Raw genomic sequence first — 21,858 nt, 5'->3', positions numbered from 1 at the left:
TGATCCGGGTAGATACAGGGAAAAGAAAAATTGGTTCTTACCTTCTAATTTTCGTTCCTGTAGTAGCACGGATCAGTCCAGAGTCCCGCCGTTTTTCAGTATTTGGATGTTGGAGAGTCCGCTCGTTCACAATTTAAGATAATTTTTCTGCAGAATTAGTCTTATTTATATGCTCACGGGTTCTGTTTATCTTAGAGTCCGTGAGTGGGTTAACTACCAGTTTCTTCCCCCTCCCCCCCCCTCCCTGGTTTCCTGTGGGGCTGTTCATTTGATACAGTTAAATACTGACAGACTGTAGGTGGCACTTCAGGATATAGGGCAGAGTCTGTCAAAACTTCTCTGTCTCCATCTGCTGTTGGGGAGGCAAAACCGAGGAGTCTGGATGATCCATGGTACTACAGGAATGAAAATTAGCAGGTAAGAACCAATTTTCTTCTCTCCTGCGGTGATACCAGATGGTCCCTCTCTCAGTTGAGACTTCCTGAGGTGATTTCCGTGGTCCTTCAGATGTGGGCCTTGGTCCGGTAGTTGGTTTTTCAGCTGGCATGGACTTAGCTGATTGTACAGCTTAAAGGAAGCCGAGCGCAGTGGTGACTGCAAATACCCTCTCCCCAGCAGCCGGAGACCGTGTTTGTACACTGAGCTTAGATAAGTTTAAAAAAAAAAAAAGAAAGTCGGAGACAGAGTAGAGGGATTGTGTAGGACTTCCTCCGATCTCTGTGCTCGGCGCGCTGTTCCGACATTCGTTCCTGCACCCTTGGAGGTTAAGGGAACTGGGCAGCCTGGCAGGTTGAGCAGCCCTGGTGGGCTAGGCCCCGCTGTTAGGCTTTTTCCTGTGCACCGCGTGGTAGGCTGCGGTGGCATTTTTGCACGCTTTTCTGCACGTTCATCTGCCCTCTACAGGACCGTCGGCGTGCGCAGTGCATCCGGCTGTGGGTCTGAATCATGCGCCCAGTTTCTTTTGGGTGCGCTGCCTGTGTGCACGATCTAACAACGGTTATGCACCAAGGTTTGGAGCGGTGACCGTGCGCTTAGTTTTGCTGCGTATAGACTTGAGATGCCTAAATTTTGTGCACTTAAATTTTTTCCGCGAGAATCGGCTGGACGCACATCTTCAGTCGCCTGTTAAGCGTACTGATGGACTATTGGCGCCGGTGTCCAAGAAACCTAAGCGCCTTTCTCTCTGTGCTTCCTGTCATATTCAGGCATCTCAGCCTGGAGTGCCCTCTAATGTGTCAGCGCAGCTTAGAGGCTCAGGGAGAATTATCTTCCTGAGATTTTGCTAAGCATGGTTCTTCCCAGCCTGATGATGGCCTTGGTAAGGACTTGTCCGGAGGAACACCTGATCTTGGAGCTCCCTTGACTGGTTCCTCCGCAAGGGACGGCGGCTCGGTGGGATCCGCACAAATGCCTTTGGGGTTTGGCATGGATCCTTCTGCCTTTTCTTGGGTAGAATTTTTTCAAGGATTGCAATCCTTTCTTCAGGCGCAGTCCTCAGCCCCGTCCAATCCTGTCAGGTCAGATCCTCAGGCAGTGGCCTCTCCCTCCTCTGGTACTACGTTTAAGCGCTGACGCACACCTCTGTTAGCTGCGGGTGTTCCTCACAGGAATCCGGATGGCACTGATGATGAGGCAGATCCTGACTCTCTGGAAGATGGGGAAATACCCCCGGATTGGATGCGTATAGGACTGTGTTGTGTTTCTTTCATAGAGATGAACTGCCGGCCCTGATTTCTGAAGATGCTGGGAATGCCTGGGGCAAATTCCATGTCTGAGCCAAAGAAAAATCCCATTTTGGTTTCCTTGTGTGAAGCCTCGTGTTTTTCCCTGTGATGGAGGCCATTCAAGAATTGATTGATCTTGAGTGGGACGGCCTGGAGGCAAATTTCAAACGGGGGTCGGACGTTGGAAAGCCTGTAGCCCCTGGATCCAGTGGTGAGAGAGCGTCTTCATTTTCCCAAAGTGGATGCACTCGTCTGTGCCGTCTCTAAGCGGATGACTATCCCCATGGAGGGAGGAGCAGCCTTGGAGGATGTGCATGAGAGCAAGATCGAGGCCACCCTTACGCAAGCATCTGAAGAGTGGCAATGACCTTGCGCACAGCTTCCTGTTGTTCCCTGGTAGCTCGCTCTTGTCTGCTTCTCTCTCAGGAGGTTGATGACTCTGGACTGAGCTCCAGAACAATTATGGAACCTGCTGCCGCCTTTTTAGCAGATGCGGGCTGTGATTTGGTCCGTACGTCGGCCAGAGGAGTGGCTTCAGTAATAGCAGCCAGGCGTCGATTATGGCTGCGAAATTGGTCAGCTGATGTAACTTCCAAAGCTAATCTTACGAAGATGCATTTTAAAGGCTCGCTCTTGTTTGGGAGCGAGGTGGAGACATTGGCCAGTAAATGGGGCAAATAAGAATCAGTTGCAGCACCCCTTTGGTATGAGGGATCGTCTCAGGGGTTCCAAGCGGTTTCGTACCTACAGAGGGTTGACCTTCCCGAGGACTCAGCCTTTCGGCAGGTCTCAGTCCTTTCATCCCAAGTGAGGCGCGGGGTCAGAGAGTGGATCCTCCTGAGTCTCCCAATGAAGGTTTGTCGACCCACCTTCAGGAGGAGGAGATAGGTGTCCCCCTATCTCTCTTTTATCAGAGGTGGGTCGAGATCACATGGGATCAGTGGGTCCTGGAGGTGATACGAGAAGGGTATGTGCTGGAATTTCGCAGTGTTCCTTGGGACATGTTCATGGTGTCTCCCTGCAGAAGAAGCAGGCAGTGGAATCTAAGCTTCTAAGGCTCCTTCAGCTGAGGGCTGTCATTCCAATGCCTACATCTCAAGAAAGTATGGGGCGATTTTCCATTTATTTTGTTGGGCCCAAGAAGGAGGACTCCTTTTGTCCCATCCTGGATCTCAAAGGCCTCAATCGTCATTTGTGGGTTACTCGTTTTTGCATGGAAACCTTGCGCTCAGTGATGATGGCTGTGCAGTTGGGGGAATTTTCGACCTCCGTCAATCTGTTGAGGCCTTCCTCCATGCTGTCATCTGATTGGAGCACCAACGTTTTCTGTGATTGGTGGTTTTGGGATGCCATTATCAGTTTCAGGCTCTGCCTTTTGGTCTAGCCACCACTCCCAGAACCTTTTCCAAGGTTATGGTGGTGGTGGCGGCAGAGTTGAGAGAGGATGGAATCCTAGTGCACCCATATTTGGACGACTTGCTGATTTGAGCCAAGTGTCTGGAAGGGACCCCCTGGTGACCCGCAAGATGATCTCCCTATTGCAGGAGCTCGGTTGGGTGGTGAACCTAGCCAAGAGCAGTCTTCAGCCATCTCAGTCGTTGGGGTACTTGGGTATTTGGTTCGACACAAGTTGGGACACATTTTTTCCTGCCAGAGGTTCTGATTCAGAAGCTGATGTTGCAGGTGCGTCTTTTGATGAGCACTATACGCCCGACAGTGTGGTCCTATCTACAGGTTCTTGGTTTGAGGGTGGCAACCCTGGAAGTGGTGTCGTGGCCGAGAGCGCATATGCTTCCTCTTCAGTGTTCCCTGCTGTCTCGTTGGAACCCACAGTCTCAGGATTACTCGGTTCGGTTACATTTGCCGATGGAAATCTGCTCTCACCTCCAGTGGTGGTTGCAGGCGGATCATCTTAGAAATGGAGTTTCCATGGCATCGCAGGTCTGGTTGGTACTCAGAACAGATGCAAGTCTCCAGGGTTGGGGAGCTCACTGTCAGGAACTAATGGCACAAGGAAGCTGGAATACTGAAGACTCTCGCTGAAGCATCATTTGCCAAGAAGCCTGGGCGGTCCAGTTGGCATGCTTGCAGTTCAGCAGCAGATTGCAGGGTCAAGCAGTCAGAGTAATGACAGACAACGCAACAATAGTGGATTATATCAGTTGGCAGGAAGAAACCAAGAGCCAGCAAGTGTCGCAGGAAGAAGACCAACTTATGGAATGGGTGGAAGGGCATCTCCAGGTGATCTCGGTCTCTCACATGGCAAGAAAAGACAACGTAGGAGCAGACTTTCTCAGCAGGGAGAGTCTGGACTCAGGAGAATGGGCATTGTCAGACGAGGTATTTCTGCTGATATTGGATCATTGGGGTTTTCCGTTTCTGGACCTGCCAGCGACTTCTCGCAATGTGAAAGATCCTTGATTCTTCAGTCACAGGAGAGATCCGAGGTCCTTGGGCATCGATGCTCTCGTGCAGGTCTGGCCAGAAGACAAGATGCTGTATGCCTTTCCCCCATGGCCCATGTTGGACAGAATAGTTTGAAAGATCAAAGGCCACAGGGGGATGGTGCTCCTGGTGGCACCGGATTAGCCCAGAAGATCATGATATGCGGATCTACAAAGACTTCTGATAGAGACCCCCCTTCTTTTTCCACCACACAAGAATCTGTTGCAGCAGGGGTCTGTCCTTCACGAAGATTCGACTCAATTTTGTCTTGGGTATGGCCCTTGAGAGGGCTCGCTTGTTGAAGCGTGGATATTCTACTGCGGTGATTGCTACCTTGCTTCGAGGTCGAAAGTTCTCCACCTACTTAGCCTATGTGCAGGTTTGGAGAGTGTTTGAGGCTTGGTGTGAGCATAGAGGTGTTCTTCCTCATTCAGTTAAGATCCTGCTCATTTTGGAATTTTTGCAGGATGGGTTAAATAAAGCAATGGCCCTTAATTCCATGAAGGGACAAGTTGTGACTCTTGCCTGTTTCAGGGGACAGGTGAATGGTGAATCCTTATCATCTCATCCTGATGTGGCCTGTTTCTTGAAGGGAGTGAAATATCTTCGTCCTCCCTTGTGGAGTCTTAACCTGGTGTTGGATTTCTTGGCGGGCCCTATGTTTTGACCTCTGCATAGCCTTCCCTTGCGGTTACTGACCTTGAAAATGGTGTTTCTGGTGGTGATAAAGTTCTTTGGTTTGGATTTCCGAGCTGCAGGCCTTGTCTTGCCAGGAGCCGTTCCTTCGGGTGACTCCAGGAGCGGTACAGCTGCGTATTGTTCTTACCTAAAGTGTCTCGGATTTTCACGTGAATCAATCCATTTCCTAGCTGTCATTGGATAAGGAAAGAGATGCAGAGGAATATCTCCTGTAGTATCTGGAGGTTTCTAAGCCTTTCCTAAAGATGGATTGTCTGTTTGTCCTTCCTGGTGGAGGAAAACAGGGTGAACCAGCTTTGCTGGCTACAGTAGCTCGCTGGATTAAGGAGGTGGTCACGGATGTGAATGTGGAGGCTGAAAAGCCGTTGCTTTCTCAGGTTAGGGCTCATTCCACCAGGGCTCAGGCAGTGTCATGTGCGGAGGTTAGATTGTTGTCTCTGTCGACATTTGCCGAGTTGCGACTTGGTCCTCCTTACACACTTTTTCCAGGTATTATTGTCTGATGTGCAGGCCTGGGAGGATCCAGCCTTTGCATATGCGGTATTGACTGGGCCACGAGCAGCCTCCCAAACCTGCATTGACCGGTCCTGCATCCATCTGTCCACGTGCTAGGAAATGAGAAATGACTACTTACCTGGTAATTTCCTTTTCCTTAAGGTGGATAGATGGATTCAGTTTCCGGCCCTCGGCTGCCGATTCATTGTGTGATGCTCCTCCTGAGTGGCTACGTGTTCCAGGGCATTACTGGTAAGTTGTTAATGTGCTGCTTGTCTGAGCTCATTATTTCATGTTGGCTGAGTATTGAAATGGTTATTATGGGCTTTAATCAAGGCTTTTGCTGCTCTGTCCACAATTGCTTTTAAAGACAATACTGGCAGGCATGGGAGACTGCAGGAGAATAAATCCTGTGACGTCAGTTTGCGCTGTCTCCATCTGCTAGCAGAGGTGCTTAACCCACTGGTCCTGAATCCATCTATCCACCTTAAGGAAGAGGAAATGATCAGTTAAGCAGTAATTTCTTATTGGACAAGTTCCTGGAGGAAAAGTCCATTAACCATTATTATGGTAGAGTTGCAGAAATCCCCTGCTTATTCTTGGGATAAGCAGCACGGACTCTGTCTAATCCTTGGGATGCTGCCAGGTACTTGTGACCTGGCTTGGCTGCTGTTGGAAACAGGTTACTGGGCTTGATGGACCTTTGGTCTGACCCAGTATGGCAGGTCTTATGTTCTTTTGTTCCAGTGTTACCGTTTCATAGATTAGATTGTAGCTGTGTGAGGTTTGGGTGTTAGCGCTGTTTAAATGTGATGGGTTTGATACAAAGGTGCTGAGAGTGTTTTCTGCAGGGTTTTGTGTTTTATTTTATTTATTTATTTATTTCGGGTTTTTATATACCGGCATTCGAGAACGCAGTCCCATCATGCTGGTTCACATAAAACAAGGGTGTTACTTCCCAGAGTGCCCGGTACAGGAAGGAATTAACTTTCCAGATTCTCTCTTTCTCTCGTCCTCAGCCTGACCTGTCTCTGATGCCGACTACATCGAATAGAAAGGGAAAATCTCACCTGTCTCTTACGTATGCTCCTGTTGGAGCGATGGATGGCTTTGTTGGCTCTGAGACTTCAGTGATGGGATCCAGACCTGCGAGGGTACAGCGGTCCCAGTCTGTAGCTCAGACGCCTCGCCTGGAGCAGGACAGGAAGGATATGAAGACGGCACTGGGAGTTCTGCCTTCTCCAGAGCCAGATCCCTCCTCGGTGCAGCCTCTGGCAGAGCCCCCGGGGTCAGAGGAGGGGGCAGGGCTGGCTCTGGATCCCCTGCAGCCCAGGACCTTGGGCTCTCTGTGGATGGTTCTGGTGCGGCTGGAAGCGACAATGAGCAGCAAGTTGGAAAGGATTCAAGGGGAAATCTCCTCGCTGGAGCTGCGCTCAGGGACCCAGGAGAAGGAAATCTCTGCTCAGGCGAAGCGGCTGCAGGCGCTGGAGAACAAGGTAGGACGTTTACTCTCAAACTCTTCAACATCCGTTCAAATCGTGTTTCACTCTGTAGGAACATTAAGAAGTTAGAAAATGTGAGAAGAAAAATATTTTAGAATTATCAACTTTCCCGAGGGATAATATTTCACCTGGGGAGATGATTAATAATTATTTAGGGGAGGCTTTGTAAATATCCAAGGAATCTCTTCCTCCAAGTAACCAAATTTCTTTTCTAATGAAAATTAAATTTATAAAGGTTTTCTGTCTTTTGTTGCTGATCCACAAATTGAGGAATAAGAAGTTGAACCAAAAAACTGATTTTCTAAACCTTGGTCATTTTTAGTCTTGAGTTCCCAGCCAGGTCACCTCTACACCCTCCCTTCCCCCGCCACCCTCTATTCCTTTACTGAAGTCACAGTGACGGGGGCTGCCCATCTTCTCTCCTCCACCAAACTCACTGCTTCAGGGGTGGCCAATTCCAGTCCTGGAGAGCCACAAACGGGCCTGGTTTTCAGGATATCCACCATGAATATGCATGGGATAGATTTGTATGCACTGCATCCATTGTATGCAGATCTATCTCATGCATATTCATGGTGGATATCCTGAAAACCTGGCCTGTTTGTGGCTCTTGGGGACCAGAGTTAGCCACCCCTGCAGTCCTTGCTCCTCTAACCCCATTGCAGCCAGCTCCTGAGCTGTATCTGTCCCATCCTCAGTCTATCACTTTCCACTGTTACTGTTCCTGCTGCTTTGAAACGCGCTGTGATCTCCCCACTCCTCAGAAACCCTCGCTGCTCCTTACCTGTCCTGCCAAATATCGTCCCGGCTTCCTCCTCCCTCCTCCCTTTCACTTCCAAACTACTTGAACTTGCTGTTCACCGCCTCTACCTTGATTCTTTCATCTCAAGCCATTCCCAATCCACTCCAGTCTGATTTTTGTCCTTTTCATTCCCCAGAAACAGCTCCTGCCAAAGTCTCCAAGGACCTGTTCATGGCTAAACCCAAAGGCCTTCCCTCAGTCCTTATCCTCCTCGATCTGTCTCCTGCTCTGACTCTGTTGATCACAATCTCCTCCTTGATGCTCTGTCCTCACTGGGATTTCAGGTCTCCCTCCTGTCTTGGTTCTCTTCTTACCTCTCTCATTGCACGTTTAATGTCTTCTGGTGGATCCTCCTCGGCTGCCATCTCTCTATCACTTTCTGAACCCTTATCCACTCTCTCATCTCCTCCTGCTTACACCAATGCTGCCTGCTCCTCACCGCTCTCCCAGGGAGCCCTCTCTCTCCCCTCCAATCCATCCAAATTTCAGCTGCGTGACTTCTCTTACCACGCTCCCTGCACCCAGATAACCCCTCTTCTCACCTCACTACATTGTCTCCTTATCCATTCCCACTTACAGTTCAAGCTCCTCTTACTCACCTACAAGAGCCTTCACTCTGCAGCTCCTCACTCCCTCTCCTCTCTTATCTCTCCCTGTACCTCTCCTCTCTTATCTCTCCCTGTACCCCTCCTCTCTTATCTCTCCCTGTACATTTCCTCGTGCCCTCCCCTCATCATGCAGGTCCCTCCTACCTGTGTCCTTCTCCTCTACCCCCAATTCCTGACTCCCTGCTTTCCTCCTGCCTGCACCGTGTGCTTGGAAGAGACTTCCTGAGCTGCTGCCTCAGGCCCCCTGATTATCCCCTTACAGCCTCATTCATTTTAACATTTTCTTAATAAAATAAATTCCCCAAGTCCCTTTTGCCCTGTCTGTTTATTTTGATTAGATTGTAAGCTCTCCTGAGCGGGGACTCTCTCTTCTCTTTCTGTACAGCACTGCGCCTGTCGAGGAGCGCTATAGTAGTGCTACAGTCTGAGTCCTCATTACCTTCTGACACCAAAGAAAAAAGTTATTAGGGGATAGCAGACCTTACCCTTGTGCTTTTAGGGCCCCCAAAATGTCCCTCCCACCCCCAGAGAGCCTCTCTCTATGTCACCAAATTTGTGCAGGTTATGAAGTTACGCAGGGAGTCACAGGGGTGGAAACTATAGAAAATCAGAACTTTACATTAAATATAATTCATCACTTAATCATCCTGCATGTGAACCATGGAAATAACTGGAAATGGGAGCCAGGTTCCTCCCCAGGACCCCAAACTCTTCCTGCCCTGCTATTTATTTGATTCATTGATTGTATTTTGTTAGTCTCCTAATTTGAAAAATCATCTCGATGCGATGCACACAGAGACATTGAAATATCTAATCGTATGTCAGGATTAGCACTACTGCTACTATTGATCATGTTTAAAGCACTACCAGTCATACACAGCGCTGCACAGACACACATAGGAGACGGTCCCTGCTCCAGGGAGCTTACAGTCTAATCAAGGCAAACATACACAACACACGTCTTCCAGAGTTTTCTTTATTATAGAGAAGTACTTGAGATTTAAAAGCAGCATCAATAAGGCAAAGTTTTAAACTGGATTCACTTATGGCCAGAGAGAGAACAAGACGCAAGGACTCAGGAAGTCTCTTCCAGGCACTCGGCAGAGCGAGGCAGAGAGCAGGGAATCGGAAGGAGGTGGTGGAGGAGAAAGGCACAGATAAGAGGAACAGCGTTCACGAGGAAGGGAGAGAGAAGAGAAGAAAGGCAGTGAGGAGCTGCAGAGTGAGTGCATTTGTAGGGGAGGGAGAGAAGCTTGAACTGTAGGTGGAAGTGGACAGAGAGCCAATGTAGTGACCTGAGAAGAGGGGTTACATGATCATAGCGAGGTTAAAGAAAGAGAAGTCATGCAGCTGAATGTTGAAGAGATTGCAGGGGAGAAAAATGATTCAGCGGGAGGTCAGCAAAGAGCAAGTTACAGAAGACTAAGCAGGAGGAGATACAAGAGGGGAGGAGGGTTTTGGCTCAGAGACAGGCCTATCCTGTAAAGTGCGGCCGTGTTTACCCTGCTCCTAAGCCACTTTTAACTCACGTTCCGGCCGCGTTAGCCCTTCCTGCGATCCCGAATCCCCTTTAACCTACTCCTACCGCGTCCTAAATTCCCCGGGTAACCCCTTCCGCCCGCGGCATGTATATTGCATGCAAACGAGCGAATTAGCTCGATATTGCATGCAAACGAGCCAATTAGCTATTCCCCTGCAATCCCGTAACCCGCGCCCCGACTAACGCTACCTTTCCCTGCCGTTTTGTCGCGCGTTTAACCTGCAAACTTACCGCCTACCCTGACCCAGGCGGTAGAGGCATGGGTAAGGGTAGGTGGCAAGCTTTCCCCCAGCCCCCGCTCACCTGCCCCTGCCGCGATCGTGGGTGCCGGTCCCCGTGGCAGCCCCAGTCCTCTCCCCTGCTCCCGAAGCAAAAAAAAAAAAAAAGCGAAAAAAAAGTTGCAGCCCCCCTCCGATGTCCGGAGGGGGCTGCAAAGTTTTTTTCGCTTTTTTTTTTGGCTTCGGGAGCAGGGGAGAGGACTGGGGCTGCCACGGAGACCGCTTTCCCCGTGCAAGTAAGTTGTTTCGCCGCTTGTATTTTCTCCCCCCTCCCGGAGGGCGGGGGGAGAAGAGACAAGCGGCGAAACTGAGCGGCAAAGCCCGAACCCGACCCGGCGAAGCCCGAACCCGACCCGGACCCCCAACCCCCAACCGGACCCGGCCTGACCGCTGTCAGTCTGTTCTCCCTCCTCCCGGAGCAAGGCTGCTTTTCGCGCCCTGCTCCGGGAGAGGGGAGAAGATGACAGCGGCGAAACTGAGCGGCAAAGCCCGAACCCGACCCGACCGGACCCCCAACCCGGACCCGACAAGCGGCGAAACTAAAAAAAAAGAAAAGCAATTTTTTTTTTTCAAAATTGACAATTTGGGGTTTTTTCCAAAAGCGACTTACTTTTGGGATCTGTCAAGATCCCAAAAGTAAGTCGCTTTTGGACGCAAGCAAAACTTACTTTTTGCAGCCATCGTCAGTAACACGACCTGGCTCCGTGGCTCCTCCCGACAAGATGGCCGCCTGCACGGGGAAAGCGTGCAATTGGCCGCTGAAGACGTGACATCTCACGTCTTCAGCGGCCAATTGTACGCTTTCCCCGTGCAGGCGGCCATCTTGTCGGGAGGAGCCACGGAGCCAGGTCGTGTTACTGACGATGGCTGCAAAAAGTAAGTTTTGCTTGCGTCCAAAAGCCCAAATTGTCAATTTTGAAAAAAAAAAATTGCTTTTCTTTTTTTTTAGTTTCGCCGCTTGTCGGGTCCGGGTTGGGGGTCCGGTCGGGTCGGGTTCGGGCTTTGCCGCTCAGTTTCGCCGCTGTCATCTTCTCCCCTCTCCCGGAGCAGGGCGCGAAAAGCAGCCTTGCTCCGGGAGGAGGGAGAACAGACTGACAGCGGTCAGGCCGGGTCCGGTTGGGGGTTGGGGGTCCGGGTCGGGTTCGGGCTGGGGGAAAGCTTCGCCGCTGTCAGTGTCTCTTCTCCCCTCCTCCCGGAGCAAGGCTGCTTTTCGCGCCCTGCTTCGGGAGGAGGGGAGGGGGACTGGCAGTCCCGACTTCTGGTATCTGTCATTTCCATTTGAAATGACAGATACCAGCGTGGCGTGAAGCCTTAGGCCCGCGCACCCAGGATCCTGTATAGGCGCTCTATCCAGTATCCTGGGTTGCGCGGGCCTAAGGCTTTTTGGACGCGGCTTACATTTACATATAATTAGGCTTCAGGATCGAGCGGTAGGTGAGCTGCACTGTGCGGGCGGTAACCGCGGGTGCCGTAGGCACTAACGCAGCTCTTCCTACCGCTCGGTACTGGATCACCCTGAGAGGAAGGGAGAGATTTTAGCAATGTTATAGAGGAGGAACTGACTCACTTTAGCAGTGTTTTGGATGTGCAGGAGGAGGGAGAGGCATCAAAGATGACCCAAGGTTAGGGGCTGAGGAAACCAGGAGGATGAGAGCACAGAGACCCCTCCTGATGTGACAGAATCAGATGTTCCTGATGTTCTGGATAATGCTCTGTTAGATCTGGGGTTTTATTATTCAGATTTATCCAGGCAGAGACGTTTGATATTCTGGGTCTCTGGGATTAGACTTGCAAACCCCAAGGTCCAGAAAGGAAACTGAGTCCAGGGGAACAAGTCTGGCAGTTCCTGGGGATGAGGGGTCCTGGTGTCCCCTCTTCCATGATAAAATGTTATGAGATTAAAGCCAGCTGAGCCCCTCCCCGTGTCCCTGAGTGTTTCTGGTTTGTGTTTCAGGTGCCGGTGACGTTTGAGGACCTCGCTGTCTCTTTCTCCCAGGAGGAAGGGGGTTGTTTAGATGAAGGACAGAAGGAGCTTTACAGGGATGTGAAGGAGAATTATGAGACCCTGAGCTCTGTAGGTAAGAATTGCATTATCTCTATTTTTAGTAAACACAGGGGATGTTGTAGTAAAAGTCAATTTTTCCTGGATCAGCTCCTCAGCAGGGCTGGATTTAGCAATAGGTGCACGAGGCCTGCTCCTCTCTCCCTCTCCCCTCCCCATGCCTGGTCCCCTCATCCTCTTTTTCCCCTCATCCCTGAGATCTCCTCTCTGTGCTGATATTTGAGATCGCTTTTCCTCAATAAAATGAAAGTAAATTATGCAGACACAAGCAAGGTTGGAAAACGACTTTAAATAATGTAATAGAAAAGATGGAAATGTTAGGAATGCTTAGTAAGACAAAATATTTTAAAATAAATAAATAGATAAGCCCAGAGGAACCAGCCCCACAGGAATCCTAAAGGAGGGACCTGTGTGATCTCCAGGGTTCCTACATTGCCACAGCTTTATTGCTGCTCGGATAAAAATGTCACATCATTAGTGGCAGGGGTAGGTATGATCCCAACTCCTGTGTTAAAGGATCTTCACTGGCTCCCTGTGCAGAGTCGCTCTTAGGTGAAACTGATGGTGATATTCAGAAATAAAGTGTTTGATGTCTCCTAAGTTAGGAGGTTATGAGCCACCGATATCATTGAGGGCTGAAGGGACAGGGATGCTTCTGTGTCCTCTGCTCGTGAATACTGATTGCTACTAACATGTAAAGAGCCTTTTCTATCTCCAGCTCTTCCAGTTGAGTTCAAGATGGAGTGTGATTTAAGAGTTCAGAAAGTGTTTGAAAACTTTATTGTGCTATGATGTTTTTAATTTATCCATTTTATGTTATCATATGTTGTTTTATATGTTTTATTTGTAATTGAATGTGTATATATATCTGAGGTCATTGATAGCTTTCCATGCCATTGTCACTTACACATGATTAATTCTTTCTTTTTATATCCAGCAGACAGTGAGGTCATGCAGGAAGAGAAGAGGGAGGAGAATCGAGAAGAACACCCTATAGTATTGACACTTACAGCAGAACAATCAGGAAATGTCTGTGAGAATCTTTCCCAGGGGACTGAGGGGGGAGACATGAGCCAAAGTCAGCAGGAATCAGAGAAGAAGGAGCAAGACTCTGCAGGAGAGTCACTGGATGGAGTCACTGCTTGTGAGAGAAGTGACAGGGAGTTCACAGACATCCCTGAGCACCAGAGAGACCTGAGAGCAGAGAGACCCTTCCAGAATAATAAGAGTGTTCAAATGACTTCTGACCTCCACCAGCGAGAAGACAAAAGGAAGAAATCCTTTCACTGTGACACCTGTGCGAAAACGTTTGATAGGAAATGTCATTTTGTATTGCACCAGAAAACCCACACAGGAGCGAGACCTTTTCCATGCTCTCAGTGTGAAAAATGTTTCAAACAGAAGGGAACCTTGAAATTACACCAGAGAATCCACACTCAAGGGAATACTTTCAGTTGTATTGAATGTAAGAGAAACTTTTCTAGCAGGGAATCCTTAGTAATACACCAAAGTACACACACAGGTAAGAGACCCTCTCATTGCCCTCAAGATGGGGAATCTTACAGCTCTGAGTTCTATTTATTACATCACCAGAAAATGGAGACCGAAGAGAGAACATTTTCATGTTCTGAAAGTGGAGGAAACATCATTCAAATGCAAGGCCTAATAATAAATCAAAAAACACAGAGAGAAGAAGAAATATGCATGTCTACTGACGATGACAGAAACTTCAATCAGAAAGAAAACTTCACAGAACAACTAAAATTCCAACCTGGAGAGAGACCAATTTCAAGTAGCGAATGCGGCAAAATGTTATGTGATGAGAGAGTCTTTTCAAGAGATGGAAAAACACATTGTCATGCGAGACCATTGTCTTGCAGCCAGGCTGAACAATGCTTGAATAGGAAGACGGACAATTCACAACAGAAGAAAATCTCCAAAGTAGCAAGTCAATTTATATGTACTGAGTGTGGTAAAAGCTTTAGGCATAAATACACTCTGACAAACCACCAGAGAATCCATACTGGATTGAAACCCTTTCCATGCTCTGAGTGTGATAAATGCTTTAAGATTAAGGGAGAAATGAGACGCCATCAGAGAATCCACACCGGAGAGAAACCATTTACGTGTACCGAATGTGGTAAAAGCTTCAGTCGGCAAGGGCACGTCAAACACCATCAGAGAATTCATTCAGGAGAGAAACCATTTACATGTATTGGGTGTGGTAAAAGCTTTGGGCATAAATACACTCTGACAATCCACCAGAGAATCCATACTGGATTGAAACCATTTCCATGTTCTGAGTGTGATAAAAGCTTTAGGCATAAGTGCAACCTGACAACCCACCAGAGAATCCATACTGGATTGAAACCATTTCCATGCTCTGAGTGTGATAAAAGCTTTAGGACAAAGGGAGAACTGAAACTTCATGAGAGAGTCCACACTGGAGTCAAACCAATTCCATGTTCCGAGTGTAATAAATGTTTTAGGACTAAGGGAGGAATGAGAAGCCATCAGAAAATTCACACAGGAGAGAAGCCATTTACATGCTCTGAGTGTGATAAATGCTTTAAGAGAAAGGGAGACATCAAAAGCCATCAGAAAATCCATACAGGAGGGGGCGCTGTTCAGCGTCTGATGCGGAAGGACGTCTGACTACCGAGCTCCTCCGACCCCGAGCCCTAACAACCACTAAAACTTGGCGAAATAGCGTGAAATTGCGCCCTGCGAAGTCCTCCTACCTGCAAGAATACCTTCATTGCATTCTCCATGGCAGCCAAATGCAAAACCACCGACCTGCGGCAGTTTTCTTATGAAAAACTTCAAACGGACCCTATCCAAGATGGCGACCACGAGGGACCCGGCCCAGAGGAAGCCGCGGCATCGGAGGACACTTCAGACACTAGGTCGGGTAGGCATACTGTGCATTTAGATCACCTCCTCACTAGAGATGAAGCCAGACAATGGTTTATAGAACTGCGCTCTGATTTAAAACAATATAAGCAAGATATTATGGATTCAGTGGCGGGTCTTAAAGAAGACATGGCTGCCTTGGGGACACGTGTAGACGATCTAGAAACCCGCATTGACGGTCATGGGAATGCTCTTAATCTCTTAGATACGCGGTGCACTACAGCTCATACTGATTTGCAGGCCATACAGGAAAAAATAGAGGACTTAGAAAACAGAAGCAGGCGCAACAATTTACGCTTCAGAGGGATACCTGAATTTGCTGATGCCTCGGAAGTGGCCCTACAGATTTGCAATCATATCTTATCACAAGCCCAGGAGGGGACCCTTGATTCAGAGACCAGAGCGCCAGAGGTCCGGCTGGAACGTGCGTATAGGGCCCTGGGTCCCAGGAGGGACCAGCAGCCGAGAGATCTGGTGCTTTCACAGTTTTACTGTGAAAGAACAAATGTATTTAAAAGCCAGGCAACTGAAGGAATTAAAATGGCGAAATCAAACCATCTCGGTCTTTCAAGACTTGGCACCAGTGACCTTAAAGAAGCGCTTTGAATTGAGAGACGTTGCTGTGAGCCTAAGGAATAATGACATTTGGTACTGCTGGAATTATCCATTCAGATTATCCTTTCAAGTTCAAGGAGGTAACATACAGAATCAAAAATATGGAAGAGGCATTTGAGGCCTTCACCAAGGCGCAGCTCCCGACTACTTTTCAAGCCCCTAAAACACCGTCGCATCCAATGAAAATGGATGCAGCACCGAGATGGCAGCGGGCTGATAAAGGGGGGGGAAAAGACTCCGACGACAGTCAGACAACCATCGCTCTGCATTATCTGAGCAACGCTGAAGAACAGGGCTGAACTGTATGATTTATATGGTGTTCTATAGTCCTGGAGGAGCAGGGCATGTGGACGCACTCGCTCCATGTATCTTCAAAGACTGGTTTGTCTATAAGGATTTTCTGCTTTCTCTGTCAGGTTCTTGCTTAGATGTAGCGCTAAGAGTTTCGTTATGCAGCTACTTAAGTTCCAGCTTCTGATGTGTTTCACTTGCGTGGTTGGGGCCAGGGAGAAGAAGGGACTGTACGCTATTGGATGCGGGTGACTCCCTCAGGCAAAGTATGCCCGGGGTCGTTTGAGGGATACTGTTGGACTGAATGGGTACGTAAAAGGGACACATGGGACTATCTTTTTAGATTGGCTGGGGAAGAGCCACCCTAAGATTATCAGTCTGGATAATACGCAGCCACAGCCTTGGCCCGTTCAGGCATCGTGCCTCAGACAAGGCAGGAACTGCACTTGTGGGCAGCTCTACTCTGACCTTACACTGCATGAATGGCGACTAGGGTCATTTCTCTCAATGTCAGGGGGCTGAACACATCTCGTAAACGCTCTCTCTTACCCAGAGAGCTGCAGAGGCAAAAAGCGTCCATTGTGTACCTACAAGAAACGCATGTTCGCAAACATCATGAACGTCTTCTTCGCTTCGCCCAATACCCTTCCAGTTATTGGGCAGCTAGCACCAAGAACTCTAAATATGCGGGGGTGGGTATACTCTTATCTTCATCCCTGGTATATGAGGAACTTTGTAAGATAGTGGATCCCCAAGGCAGGCATCTCCTTTTGCAAATTAGGGTGGGCAAGCGCATAATCACTCTCTTAAATGTATATTTCCCTAATACAAATCAATTAGCATTCCTGCAAACTCTGGATCGGATCTTACACCAACACCTGGCGGGAGATCTCCTACTAGGCGGAGATTTCAATGCCATTTTAGATCCTATCTTGTACACTAGCTTTAAGTCTGTGCCAGCCTCCAAATTTAGGAATAAGTGGTGTTTATTTTTGGACAAATGGAGTCTTATAGATATGTGGAGAAAGCATTACCCGCACTCACGATCTTACCCTTTTTTCTCACATCCACATGGCACATACTCCAGAATAGATTATTTCTTTTTCTCCGCCCTGTCGCAAAATCAGGTCCATAAGGTGGGCATTGACAATATTACATGGGACAGATCACGCCCCGATCTGGGCGGAGATATGCCTCACGGATTTTGAGAATGGGCATAGGCAGTGGAGACTCAATGAATGCCTTTTAAAAGACCCCGAATTTAGTGAGCAGATGATGAAACACTTGGCTGATTATTTCAGGGAAAATCAGGTTGATGATATGTCCCCTCTCACTGTCTGGGAGTGTTCAAAAGCAGTAATGCGTGGCCTGTTTATTGCTAGAGGTGCGCATTGCAATCGCGACAGAGACAAACACCATACATTACTGTCATCAGAGTTGGCGTCTCTCACCCAACAACATAGCGCCACACCCTCTGAAGTTATATATAAGAAACTGATTCAAGTTAAGGATAAGCTGAGATCCCTGGAGGCCTCAGCGATTAGTCACCATCTCACCCTGCTGAAGCAACAATTTTTTGAGGGGGGCAATAAGGCGGGGCGGTACCTGGCCCACCGTCTAAAAGCAGCTCAAGCACAGACTGTAGTAGCTAAGATCCAAAATGAATAGGGGCTCTTTATTACTACGTCTGCCGGCATTCGAGACTCCTTCACTGGCTTTTATTCCCGACTTTACTCTAGGGACACATCTATACATGAGGAGGACATTGACCGATACCTGCAATCCGTCCAACTACCCTTTCTTACCAGTGCCCAACAGGCGTTTTAGATAAGCCTATTACTCCGGCGGAGGTGCATGCCGCTATCAAAAAACAGAAGCCGGGCAAAGCACCAGGCCTGGATGGATTTACTGGGGCTTATTACCGCCGTTTCGCTAAGGCATTAGTGGGTCCTTTAACTGACATGTACAGTTCATTGCTGGGGGAGGCGTGGATTTCTAAGGACTCAAATACGGCTGGCATTACTGTATTGGCAAAGCCCGGCAGGGCCCCCACCAAATGTAGCTCTTCTAGACCTATATCTTTAATTAATATTGACTTGAAGATATTGGCTCGGATTTTCGCAGCCCGGCTGAATGGCGTTCTGCCGGGCTTGGTACATAGTGATCAGGTGGGCTTTGTTCCCGGCCGTATGGCGGCGGCCAATGTTCGATGCATTATTGACATCATTGACCTGGTGCATAGTTCAAATACACAAGCCGTCCTCCTATCACTGGATGCAGAAAAGGCCTTCAATCTAGTGCACTGGCCCTTTCTGTTTAAAACATTGCAGAGTATGGCTTTTGGGAATTCCTTCTTGACATGGCTGAGGAAACTGTATGCTCAGCCGCTAGCTAGAGTCAAGGCGAATGGAAGGTACGGCGAGCCTTTTGAGATATAACGGGGGACACCTCAGGGGTGCCCGCTGTTACCGCTGCTGTTTGCCCCATTTTTTGGAACCATTCACCACCAGGGTGCGGGAGGCGTCCCACGTTCAGGGTATAAGGAGAGGCGATTCTCATTTCAAGATATCCCTTTTTGCTGATGACGTAATGTTTACCCTTGTGAACCCGGAGGTGTCCTTACAAGGAGTTATGTCTGAGTTAAGTGGGTTTACGTCAGTCTCCTGCATGAAGGTAAACTACGATAAGTCGGAGCTGCTAAATTTAACTCTGCCACCAGATGAGGTGCCTGTCCTTAGCCGGAAATTCCCTTTTAAATGGGCAACATCTTCTTTGAAATATTTGTGGGTGCGATTAGGCTCACATCCCAAGCAGCTCTTTGCATGAAACTATGACCCCCTCGTACGCTCCATTCAAGCTGATCTCAACAAGTGGCATCAGCAACATCCGTCTTGGCTGGGACGGTTGGCCATTATTAAAAGGAATGTGCTAGCACGATTTCTCTACTTCTTTACCACCATTCCCATTTTTCTGCCCACCAATGGCTTAAAAAATGGCAACCAATTATATGCAGCTTCATTTGGCGCAAACGCCCCCCTTGGCTTGCCAGGGCCACATTATGCCAACCGAAGACCAGGGGTGGTTTGAATCTTCCTAATTTAAGATGGTATTTTGGTGCAGCTCAGCTTCGAGCGTTAGTTGTGTTACACCGCTCTCAGGATATACCACAATGGGTCCGATTAGAGCAAGCGTTGCTGGGCACCTTCCCCATAGCGGCTTTGCCCTGGCAGCCCAGATTGTCATGGGGTCCCAATCAATACATTCCTTATGCATTACACACTACTTTTAGGATATGGCAACAGTGGAAAGATACATTGGTGGGTAACGTACTGTACTCCCTGATGACTACTAGCAAGGTATCCTCTACCTCTGATTCGTCTAGGAATTTGAGGCAGTGGGCACAGTCGGGCATCACGAGAATAGACCATGTTCAGCAACAGGGTACCCTCATGTCTTGTACACAGATTTGTGCACAGGACTCTCTTGACAGCATTGATTTTTTGCATTATGCTAAGTTATATCATTTTGTTCACAGAGGGTTGCGTAAGGGGATCCTCCGACTGACTAGTACGTTATTTGAGAATTATTGTAAACACGCTTTAGTAATTAGAGGAATTATATCTAAAATTTACGCTCTTCTCATCAGTAAGCCACCTGACAAACCCAGACATCGTGTAGTCTGGGAACTGGATTTTAAGACACACCTAGAGGATAAGGATTGGGATATTATATATGCTTTGATACATAAGTGCTCCATATCCACAGGACTACAAGAAAATTGTTATAAAATACTTCATCGGTGGCACTACACTCCGGTGGCTCTAGATAAATTTCGATCTTCTTACTCAGAGGAGTGTTGGAGGGGGTGTGGTCATATCGGCACATACTATCATATAAGGTGGGAGTGCCCCACGGTGGTCCAGTTCTGGATTTTAATCGGGAACTGGATTTCCCAGGTTTTATCCATGCCCATTGAGGTATGCCCATGGAACGCATTACTGGGCTTACCCCTTTTAGGTATTAAAAAAGCACACAACAATTTATTCTTCAAGTTTTTATTGCAGCACGCTCAGAAATTGCTCTACATTGGACCCAGAAATATGCTCCTACTTTGGCGCAGGTACAAGCCAGGCTGTATACTTATTATCCATTAGGCAGGCTAACAGCTGTGCACCACAATAGTCTGAAACGGTTTATGAATACTTGGGAAGCATATGCTAAGTGGGTGGAAGCCCAGTCTTGACGATGATGAGGCTCACTATTGATATGGAAAAGGCAATGGTGATATATGCTTCTTGTCATGTCCTGTTTACCACTTACTGTTGTTCATGTACCATACTTCTTCCTTGTCTAAGGACGGTATGTTATTTGTGTATAATGATTTGACTAATAATAACTGTGTCGATGGATTTGTAACATCTCTTTGATTGTTCGATCTGATTCTCTTTGATTACTTTACAACCCAGTTGTCTACAACTAGCTTGCATGGCCATGTTTCTCCGATCGTGGGGAAGGGAGGGAGGGTTAGGGTATTGTTTTATACATACTACATAATGGCTTTTCATCCATAGTTGCGACCTACTCCAACATGTACCTTATGTTGTTTGAATTGTGATTATCTCACTACATATATACGTTGGTTACTTATGCATGCCAATAAAAATACTGAAATACAAAAAAAGAAAATCCACACAGGAGAGAAGCCATTTACATGCTCTGAGTGTCATAAATGCTTCAAAAAAAAAAAAGGGAGAAATCAAAAGCCATCAGAAAATCCACACAGAAGAGAAACCTTTTACATGTATTGAGTGTGGTAAAAGCTTCAGTCAGAAGACATCTCTCATAGGGCATCAGAGAATCCACACTGGAGTCAAACCATTTCCATGTTCTGAGTGTGATTCATTTTTTAGGACAAAAGGAGCACTTGAAATCCATCAGAGAATCCATATAGGAGAGAAACCATTTACATGCACTGAGTGTGATAAATGCTTTAGGACTAAGGGAGAAATGAAAAGCCATCAGAAAACCCACACAGGGGAGAAACCATTTACATGTATCAAATGTGGTAAAAGCTTCAGTCAGAAAGGACGCTTCAAATAAGGCTTGCAAAAGCACCCTCCTCACCCAGGAGGCCCAGCGCAGACAGCGAGGCAAAAAGATAAGTACCTACAGAGACTTTAACATCTCTTCTCCGCGCCAAAAATCGCCGTGATCGGAAGCCCCGCCCGCCGAAGCCAGCCTCCAATAGGAGCCAGCCCAGAGGGGCTTTAAATCAGAGGAAGACCGGCGCCATTTCCCTTTGAACGCTGCTGCTGCTTGCTGTTACAGCCTGCGCGATCGGCGCCCAGCCCCGCCGGGGGAAGGCTTGCAAAAGCACCCTCCTCACCCAGGAGGCCCAGTGCAGACAGCGAGGCAAAAAGATAAGTACCTACCGAGACTTTAACATCTCTTCTCCGCGACAAAAATCGCCGCGATCGGAAGCCCCGCCCGCCGAAGCCAGCCTCCAATAGGAGCCAGCCCAGAGGGGCTTTAAATCAGAGGAAGACCGGCGCCGCGCGCCTAAGGAGCGCGACAAAGGGGCCTGCCCCTTTGTCTCGCCCCTTCGTTTCAGCCCCGAGGAGGCCCGAGCCATACCTGCGGAAGAGTCCTATCTACAACAAAGGTAGCAACTAGCAAAGGTACGGAGCTAACCGTTTCAGCCGTATGGAATAATAGTACCACTCAACCAACTCCATCCATTCCAGTCTCCACAGTGTCGTAACAAACATCTACAACAAGACTCTCCACCCCTTCAGGACGCCAGTCAGGTTAGACACTCGCTGTGCACTCACATACAACCTCTCCACCAACGCACACGGACCTCGATCCATCCCCCTTCCCATCT

At 48.3% G+C, this 21,858-nt stretch overlaps 1 protein-coding gene across 1 annotated transcript in view; it reads left to right on the top strand.

The window, feature by feature from the left end:
• Positions 1-20,390, top strand: part of LOC115083149 (zinc finger protein 271-like) — a 39,521-nt gene extending 19,131 nt beyond the window's left edge. Inside the window, exons 2-4 of the mRNA XM_029586957.1 lie at positions 6,383-6,859; positions 12,048-12,171; positions 13,093-20,390. Coding sequence (XP_029442817.1) covers positions 6,398-6,859; positions 12,048-12,171; positions 13,093-14,810 — 2,304 coding nt within the window. The 5' untranslated portion in view covers positions 6,383-6,397 and the 3' untranslated portion in view covers positions 14,811-20,390. The remainder of the gene's footprint in view (positions 1-6,382; positions 6,860-12,047; positions 12,172-13,092) is intronic.
• The last annotated feature ends 1,468 nt before the right edge of the window (positions 20,391-21,858 follow it).

The sequence above is a fragment of the Rhinatrema bivittatum genome, chromosome 2 (genome assembly GCF_901001135.1).
Source record: "Rhinatrema bivittatum chromosome 2, aRhiBiv1.1, whole genome shotgun sequence".
Taxonomy (NCBI): domain Eukaryota; kingdom Metazoa; phylum Chordata; class Amphibia; order Gymnophiona; family Rhinatrematidae; genus Rhinatrema; species Rhinatrema bivittatum.
The sequence above is the reverse complement of the archived record's forward strand: the minus strand, read 5'-3'. Positions and strand labels throughout refer to the sequence as shown.